At 40.4% G+C, this 9,966-nt stretch overlaps 1 protein-coding gene across 1 annotated transcript; it reads left to right on the top strand.

Annotated features, from left to right (window-relative positions):
• Nucleotides 1–2,761: 2,761 nt before the first annotated feature.
• Nucleotides 2,762–9,602, top strand: LOC106569874 (protein S100-A13). Its single transcript, XM_014141581.3, has 3 exons — nt 2,762–2,988; nt 5,348–5,479; nt 8,469–9,602. The coding sequence occupies exons 1-3, from the start codon at nt 2,977–2,979 to the stop codon at nt 8,634–8,636; spliced, it is 312 nt and encodes a 103-aa protein (XP_013997056.1). The 5' UTR covers nt 2,762–2,976; the 3' UTR covers nt 8,637–9,602.
• Nucleotides 9,603–9,966: the final 364 nt, after the last annotated feature.

Raw genomic sequence — 9,966 nt, 5'->3', positions numbered from 1 at the left:
ATGCCATCGGAGGAATCCTGGAACATATTCCAGTCTGTGCTAGCAAAACAGTCCTGTAGCTTAGCATCTGCTTCATCTGACCACTTTTTTATTGATCTAGTCACTGGTGCTTCCTACTTTAATTTTTGCTTGTAAGCAGGAATCAGGAGGATAGAATTATGGTCAGATTTGCCAAATGGAGGGCGAGGGAGAGCATTGTATGCGTATGGAGTAAAGGTGGTCCAGAGTTTTTTTTCACTCTGGTTGCACATTTAACATGCTGATAGAAATTTGGTAAAACGGATTTAAGTTTCCCTGCATTAAAGTCTCTGGCTACTAGGAGCGCCGTCCCTGGCTACTAGGAGCACCGTCTCTGGGTGAGCATTTTCTTGTTTGCTTATGGCGGAATACAGCTCATTCAATGCTGTCTTAGTGCCAGCCTCAGTTTGTGGTGGTACGTAAACAGCTATGACAAATACAGATGAAAACTCTCTTGGTAGATACTGTGGTCTACAGCAAATTATGAGATACTCTACCTCAGGCAAGCAATAGCTCGAGACTTCCTTAGATATTGTGCACCAGGTGTTATTTACAAAAATACATTGTCCACCGCCCCTTGTCTTACCAGATGCCGCTGTTCTATCCTGCCGGTACAGCGTATAACCAGCCAAATATGTTGATAGTGTCGTCGTTCAGCCACGACTCCGTGAAGCATAAGATATTACAGTTTTGAATGTCCCGTTGGTAGTTTAATCTTCCGTGTAGGTCATTGATTTTATTCTCCAAAGATTGCACATTTGCTAGCAGAATGGAGAGAAGTGGGGGTTTATTCGATCGCCTACAAATTCTCAGAAGGCACCCTCTGGCCCCTTTTTCTCCACCTCCTCTTCACGCAAATCACGGGGATCTGGGCCTGTTCCCGAGAAAGCAGTATATCATTCGTGTCAGGCTCGTCAGACTCGTTAAAGGAAAAACAATATTCTGCCAGTCCATGGTGAGTAATCACAGTCCTGATGTCCAGAAGTTCTTTTCGGTCATAAGAGACGGTAGCGGCAACATTATGTACAAAATAAGTAAAAAAAAGTTACAAACAACGCAAATAAACGAATGAAAGAAAACACAATCGGTTGGGGACACGTAAAACGTCAGCCTTCTTCTCCGGCGCCATTGTTACAAAAAACATATATGTATATGAATAATTGTGTGTGTGTTTGTTTGTCTTTTATGAAGTAGCTTCTATAAGTTATTTACTCATGCTGTACTCTCGTTCATTCATGAGGAGTTTTTCATCTTAAAATCATGAAAGATAAGTTGATCATCAATGCCGTATTTGACTATTGTATAAATAGTAGGTACACTGTAGCATTTAGGCCATCCCTTAGTCTCCTGAACAGTGTCATTTCAACATAGGCCTAAACGTCTCAGCAATGAGACATTGCATCTGAGACATTGACAGATACCTGAGTTAGAGCTTGCCAACCCTCTCAAATACACTTGATCCTGTGGCTTTACAAATTTGGGAGTGGTGTCTGTTTTTCTGGAAGACAGCGAGGAGGAGTGGCGAGAGAGCAGAACATCGAAAACTCTGAAGGGAGGACACACCCTTCTCCCCAGGGATACCAGTCGCTATTGAACACGCATGTGAAACCAAACAGCTGCGCATTCTAGAGACACATGAACTGTTTTACCGTGGTCTTCGATTATGACATGAATTCGTTTTTACAAGCATGTGTTTAACAGAGGTGGGTGGTAGTGCGAAGCAACGAGTTTGGACCTGACTGTGCAGATCCAGTATCTAGGCTAGATTTAGGCCTGTCAAAACAGCCAATCTGGTCTCATAGCATTTCATATTATTCTGTACGTAAATCCAAGACAAATCATTTAGGATGATACAGTATGTTATGTTTCGCATGGTATGTATTCATTCCTGGATGATATGTTACGAATTACAATTTTGCTTTTGCGTTAAGTAACCTTGTGTCTTATGTAACGATACCAAACGCAACATATCATGGTAATTTGAGTGTCCCGGATTTGTTTACCTATGTTACGTATAGTCAATGAGACCAGGCTGCAACAGCCCATTTCTTTGTGGTAGCATGATGAAGGATCTGGTTGACTGGTTTTCATGTAAACACCTCAATAGGCCTATGACAATTTATGGACAGAAACAGTTTTATCGAGTCCCATGTCTCCCCACCACTCTGTTAATACTTCCAAGAATGTTCTCGTGCCTGTTCATTGTGCACACATCACTTTTTAGTTCGCCAGCACGTCCTTATCAACCTCTGATACCTTTGTAAAAATGAATGTAGACCTAATGGTAATTGGAATGGACAATGACAAACGACTTCAATTACAAACAACCTCGAAAAAAAAACCTGCCCATAAGGACCGTCCATGTATGCATGGTTCATAAAGGTTTCTTACAATAGGCCTATTGAGAAATGTATTATTTTAGGAGGATATTCAAAGCTTTACAGAAACTGCATAAAATAGGTAGGCTTATATGAGGGGTTAAAAATTGCAACAATAAAGAAGAAAAATTCCAGTCTAAACTTGCAGACAGTTTCAACTTTTGCTAAATGTTTCCAGATGTTGAGGGAAGCACCCCCAGGCTCTTCTTGAATAGCAAATACATTTTAAATGCACAACTGTGTAGGCTACTCTCTGCAGAACTTCTAAATTAAAGAGAACTTTGCAATAATATACGGGTGGTATGCCTATATGACTGCATGTGGTACTGTCTGCCTCGTGAAGTTTTACAGTCCCAATGCATCGGGTTACACTGAGCACACTGTACTTTCCCATAGCTTTCTCTGACTGACACGGAAGGTGGAATGAAGTTGCATTTTTTTCTTTTCTTGAGTGGGATCATTTAGGAATCTTGCCAATATGTGACAGAAGCAATTGAACGCTGAGCAAGAAAAGTAGCAATTACTGAACATCGCAGAGAGAAAACTTCACTTTGAAAAAGGACAGCACAAAACGATCTAAATGGCTGAACAGGTAGGCCTACTATACAATTTTAATATCATACCTTCGGTTTCTTTTTCTGTATTTATTTATGTATGTATGTGTGTATGTATGTGTATATATACAGTGTGTATGTATGTATGTATGTATGTATGTATGTATGTATGTATGTATGTATGTATGTATGTATGTATGTATGTATGTATGTATGTATGTATGTATATTCTTTTACTGCTCTAGGGATGTAATTATTGTTTGGATAACCTTATTTACTATTATGTATTGATTTTTACCATACATTTTTTCACTCTTTATGCGATGTGCAATGCAGAGAACACTGGAAGAAGAATTATCATTTCACAGTGAATTATTGTAATGTTTGTTTATGTGTCAATTAATCCCATTAGGGATGGGTTGCCAATTGGCGATTTGACATGAAAATAAAATGTCATTCATTCATTTTCATTCATCAGCACTTGTCAAAACGTTGCAGTTGAGGAGATGGTGGCTTTACACATCCTAGAAGCAACGAATGGAGTTGTTATTTTGGTGATAACTTTCCCCCCACTTCTACGCATCGTTCTGATTACCGTTGGAAGTGGCACAGATGTAGTTTAACCAAAATTCCATTGACATATTATGCTATCCAATTTATATCATGACACACTCCATGAGATCGTATTAAATCCTATAGGCGTTTGCATATAGCCAACTTTGCATGCACTCTTGCCAGCTTAACTTGAGTTTACCACGAATCATTTCAATGCACTGATCAGTGTGCATGCTGGACAGCAGCAAAGAATGTGGACAATAACAAATGAATCTAGGCCATATGCTGTTGAGGGAGCAAGAAGCAATTCTCAATTGTGTCTATAGACAGACCATGTGTGGAAATGGAAAGCACGGGGAGGCAATCAGTCCCTTCTTATTCTGTCCCCATGGCCTAAGCCACAGAGACCTTCTTTGGAGATTAGTGAGGGATGACAGCTAGACGAACAGACAGACAGACGGACGGACTGACACAAAACCCAATTTTTTTCCTCGAGGCCCCTATTATTAACAAGATAGTGAACATTTTGTGTGAAAAAGAAAAGTTAGACAGGCCCAATAGGTAAAGAAATTGAACAGCCCATCTGGCATTTGTAGTCCGCCCCTGGCACACCCTGAAAATAAACAGTGAGGGGTTGAGCTGTCATACTGTAGCTACCCCAGCCTGCAGGTATTTCCAGTACCTTCTACATGTAGACCAGTTGTCTGAATGTGCCTTCCAATAGTCTCTCGTTACTTAAACTTACTCCTCCCGCCCCACCCACAGATGCTCACATTTCAATAGCGTATTCAAATATCTATTTGAATAGGGGTGAGTGACATAGCAAAGTCCCTGAACAGTTATTTAATGTCAGTGATTTAGGATATAAATAAAAAGTAATATGAACAAAAACCCAACAGTTACAATAGATTGGGTGTTTGGATGTTGGTTTAAAGAGAGTATGGAATGATGTCCTTCACAATGACCAACTTAACAAGTCTGTGTGACAGTTTCATATTCCACTGACAAACATACGGTCTACTTTCCAAACAGGTGATTTGTAACCTGGAAGTATAACTAACTGTATAACTGTACTTTTCCCTCAGCATATTATTTCTCACAATTTTTTCTTTAAAACTCATCCTATGTCACCCATGAGCATACTGTTAGTTGTTTTGTGGCTTATTAGGTTTATAGCACTATACTAACTTTTCAACACTGACAAAAGCGACACAGAGTTGGTTAACCACTAAGCTTTCAGTGACACTGATACTGTGAAAGGTGCAAGTTAATTAACTGAATGGAGAAGTGCGTGATATGTGCGGAGAAGAATGCTGCAGTGTTGTTCGATGTTGTTGAGATGAAGTAATTCAAGGACAGGGTTAAACATCAAGAGTGGTATCTTTGCGTAGGGTTCAAACACGTGGAGGCATGCAAGATATGCACTTGAGGACGGATGTGAGTGTCTGACATTTTGTTGGTATTTGGGACTGAAGTGAGTGGAGGTCGGTACACTTTGGCACCACAGGAGGTTGGTGGCACCTTAATTGGGGAGGACGGGTTCGTGGTAATGGCTTTAGCAGAATCAGTGGAATAGTATCAAACACATGGTTCCTATGTATTTTATTCCACTCCATTCGCGCCGTTCTAGTCATTATGATGAGCCGTCCTCCTCTCAGCAGCCTCCACTGTTTGACACACACCATGGGAGTCTGTCTCGAGAATATGTTAACTTTCTCTCTTTCTTTTTTAATGATCTATTATAATAATAAACGTCACATAATGAACTTCAAAGTACTGTCAGATAATGCTTTCCTTATTGTTATATACCCTAACACGTTTATTTCTCCTCCTCTGGCGCAGCACTCCGACCTGGAAAAGGCCATCAACACTTTGGTCACAAAGTTCCATGCCGCTGCGGCCAATAAAGGTCCCACGCTCCAAACCAAAGAGTTCAAAGACCTCCTCGCCTCCCAGCTGCCCAACTTAGTCAAGGTACATAAGCTACAACGGTCGGCTGCATTGCCCTCACCCTCCCTGGCCACACCTGCCATTGATTCTACCAGTAGGGCGTGGCTCTGACTCTTACCCCCCCCCCCCCCCACTCAACCACACACACACAGTACACACCGCATCCTATGACTCCCAAACAAACACTCAGGAAAAGCCTGTAGGCGTTGGTTGCCAGGCTGGATGCAAAATAAACTTGGCTGTAATCTACTTGGCACTCAGTAACCAATTGAGTTTTAAACATGTTAGCACATATCCTGAGCACCTACGCTGGATTGTAAACTATCTGGATGTCCATGGTTTAAAGGCCCAATGCAGCCATATTTTCTCTCAATATCAAATCATTTCTGGGTAACAATTAAGTACTTTACTGTTATGTTTTTCTATTAAAATGGTCAAAAATAAACAAATGTAATTTAACTAGGACTGTCTGGGAGTGCTCTGAGTGAGGGGCCTAATTGGACGAGCCTAATGAGAGGGATATATAACTTGAAAACTAGATGTTATTGGCAGAGAGGTTTAAAACTCTTTGTTATTTGTCTATTAACTAATTTACCGCCTGGTGATGTCATCAGGCAGGCCAAAACTCCATCCCACCAAAACAGGCTGACATTTCAGCCAGTCTTTATAAACAGCTCTTCACAATTTCACAGTATTATTCCAACCTCATAGTGTGTAAATATACACTGAGTGTACAAAACATGAACACTTGCTCTTTCCATGACATAGACTGATCAGTCGAATCCAGGTGAAACCTATGATCCCTTATTGATGTCACTTGTTAAATCCACTTCAATCAGTGTAGGTGAAGGGGAGGAGACAGGTTAAAGAAGGATTTTTAAGCCTTGAGACAATTGAGACATGTATTGTGTATGTGTGCCATTCAGAGGGTGAATGAGCAAGACAAAATATTGAAGTGCCTTTGAACAGGGTATGGTAGTAGGTGCCTGGGCATCCTCATTGTGTCAAGAACTGCAACGCTGCTGGGTTTTTCACGCTCAACAGTTTCCCGTATCAAGAATGGTCCACTACCCAAAGGAATCCAGCTAACTTCACACAACTTTGGGAAGCACTGGAGTCAACATGGGCCAGCATCACTGTGGAACACTTTCGACACCTTATAGAGTACATGCCCCGACGAATTGAGGCGGTTCTGAGAGCAAAAGAGGGGGGGTGCAACTCAATATTAGGCAGGTGTTCTTATTGTTTTGTACACTCAGTGTATATAAAACAGAATAAAACATTTTGGGACTGCACTGGCCCTTTAAAGTTAAACGTCTCGCTACGAACTGAATCGGACACATGCTTTATTTGAAACATTAAAAAGGGCAAAGTATCTTCATTTTGGAACTCGCTGCTTACTTGTCTGAGGCCTAAGGCGGTTTTCCAGGACGAGTCTGAATCTGCCAGAGGGTGACAAAGATAGCTATGCTTCTGAAAAACAGGAAAAGGACAGTTCAAATATATGAACAAGTGATGAAGGTTTAAGGTTGTTCTCTCATCTGGAGGGGGATTAAACGATCTGACAGAGAAGTAAATAACAGTTTTCCTTATGAATAGAGCAGAACAACTGTAGGCCTAATTGTAATATGACTCCTTGCACCAAGTCGACTTCATCCACCACTTGACAACCAAGTAGAGTATTTCTGCTATACAATAGTTAGCCACAACAGCTAGGACATACAGTACATTCAGGTCGAGTGGCCAAAGAGCTCTATTTTCATGTCATCCAACAAATGTAAACGACTGGAGTTAGAACCGGTGCCGTGGTCAGATGACATCATAATAGAGCTCTTTGGCCACGCACACCAGTGGTGGGTTTGGCGTCGAAAGGTTGTATAAGCAGAAAATCAGTGGTGGTAAAAGTACTCAAATGTCCTACTTGAGTAAAGTTTAAGATACATATTAATAGAAAATGACTCAAGTAAAAGTGAAAGTCGCCCAGTAAAATAATACTTGAGTAAAAGTCTAAAAGTATTTGGTTTTATACATACTTTAGTATCAAAATAAATGTAATTGCGAAAATATACTTCAGTATACAAAAGTAAAAGTATACATCATTTCAAACTCCTTATATTTAAGCAAACCAGACGGCACCATTTTCTTGTTTTTATTTTATTTACGGATAGCCAGGGGCACACTCCAACACAGACATTAATTTACAAACAAAGCATTTGTGTTTAGTCGGTCCGGTCCGCTAGATAAGGGTCAGTGGGGATGACCAGGGATGTTCTCTTGACAGTGAGTGAATTGAACCATTATCCTGTCAAAATGTAATGTGTACTTTGGGTGTCAGGGAAAATGTATGGAGTAAAAAGTACATTATTTTCTTTATGAATGTAGTGAAGTAAAGTACAGATACCCCAAAAAACGACTTAAGTATTACTTTAAAGTATTTTTACTTAAGTACTTTACACCACTGCAGAAAATAACCCCATACCTATTGTAAAATATGGTGGCGATTCCTAGAAAAAGAGCCATGGATCTATAACCACTAGAGGGTAACAAAGTCTGGAACATATGACACAGTTGACAAAGTACACACTTTGGCTGAATACCAAATCACTCCATTCCCCTCGCACCTCCATTTGAGCGTTCACCCACGCTTCCGCCATATCTACATACTCAATGGAGGGACAAAAATTTACATGTACTATGTTACGTCTACCCCTGAGTCCAGGTTGATACAGCTGCATACAGTACAGTTGAAGAGTGGCCAATATTGGATTATGAAGTCAAACATAATTATTACGCTGAGGATATCAGTAGTACTGTTGTGAATATAGTCTACCGAGTAATGTAGGCAACAATGTTATACTCTCAAAAGTGTAATAGACTAATTGCTAACTTCCTGCTAATACATGTCTATGCATGATTACTTTATTTCTTATTACCTGTCAATAAGTGCTTATTAAGTGTTAAATACCGTGCCTATATAATAAAGAGTTGTTTTTGTGCTCCCTCCCTCACCCAGACTGGAGGCTCAGAGCAAGGCCTGGGCATGATGATGAAACAGATGGGTGTGTCGGACGGTGAGGGAATCACCTTCAAGCACTTCTGGGGCTTGATCCAATCGCTGGCCACCACGCAGCATGATCTCATTAGTAAGAAAGTGTCCAAGAGTAGCTGTGTGCTCCTGTGAGGTCTATGCCTTCTGACGGTGGTGTGAGCCAGGGGGAACCAGACAGCCTCATAGTATCCCACCCAGTGTCAGTAGCCCTTCTCACCGCACTGCTCCCATCCAGACCTGGACACTCACATAGTACTCACCCCCTCCACTACAGGCCTTTTTATGTACATCTCCCATGCTTGGTAGTGCCAGCAGTGCTCATCTCCTAGCTCTATGCTGCTTGGTTTACAATCATTTTTTGTACTCCCTCCCTTACAAAAATGTCCTGTGGTAATTTTACCACACACAGTCAAGTATTCCTCTGGTACTTCTCCTGTGGTAGTGCTGTCCCACTGGGCACCGACATTAGTTCAACATCTAGTTTTGATTTACATTTGGTTTATTTGTCAACTAACCATGAATTCAACGTGAAATCAACAACAAATGTCACCATGTCATTGGATTTAGGTTAAAAGCTGGGTAAAACGTTGTTTTTTTTGCATATCCAATCAGTTTTCCACTTTGATTTAACATCATCACATTTGTTTTTGGGGTTGACATGACGTGGAAACAATGTTGATTCAACCAGTTTTTGCCCATTGGGGTGGAACTCTGGGCTATTCCTGTGGTACCTGATCTGTGATATCCAGACATTGTGTGGTATTTTGGAACATTTTACTGCATGAATTTGTTATTGCTGGGGTACAAATCCTGTGGTTTTGTGTGATCATTTTGTTGTTTTTATGTGATAATTCAATGATTTTTGTTTGTGGTTATTTGGTGTAACCGCATGGTATGGTAATTGTTGTTGTAATGGTAAATTGTGTGGTAGCTGTATACCACAGGAATTCAGGTTTATGTGGTAATCGTGATCCTAGCTGTACCACAAGGTTTTTTTATGGGGTCTATATGGTCCTGTGGTACTTTTTGGTTAACAACTGGTCTTGTGGTAACTGAAACCTATTGACATATTGTTATTAAAAATACAATAAAAAGAAACATGACTGAAAGGAATTAATTACAATAACAATAAAGGACTTAAAATCATATAATTTATTACATTTATTTTTTCCCCAGCCAAGCAGTTATTTTGGTTCAACGTTTGCTTCTGGCAGCCCCCCTCGAGGTCTTCACCTTCATCCCATGATGCAGAAGCATAAGAACAGAAATCAGAATACAGAATGCAAAAACAGTAATACTGAAAGCTAAAACTTCATAACAATAGCAAACACATTCACAAATTCTCAAATAAAAAATGTTAGTGTCTTCATAAATCACGAAAGATGTGCAAAACCACTAAATATACACCCAAACGTTACACAACGCCTGTTCTATGACGTTTTTCTCTCTGCCTTCTGGAAAT

This window comes from Salmo salar, chromosome 14 (genome assembly GCF_965601325.2).
Source record: "Salmo salar chromosome 14, fSalSal1, whole genome shotgun sequence".
Classification (NCBI taxonomy): domain Eukaryota; kingdom Metazoa; phylum Chordata; class Actinopteri; order Salmoniformes; family Salmonidae; genus Salmo; species Salmo salar.
The sequence above is the reverse complement of the archived record's forward strand: the minus strand, read 5'-3'. Positions and strand labels throughout refer to the sequence as shown.

Coding starts and splice junctions, on each gene's coding strand:
- LOC106569874 (XM_014141581.3), top strand. Junction 5,480..8,468: donor AGCTGCCCAACTTAGTCAAG/GTACATAAGCTA, acceptor TCCCTCACCCAG/ACTGGAGGCTCAGAGCAAGG.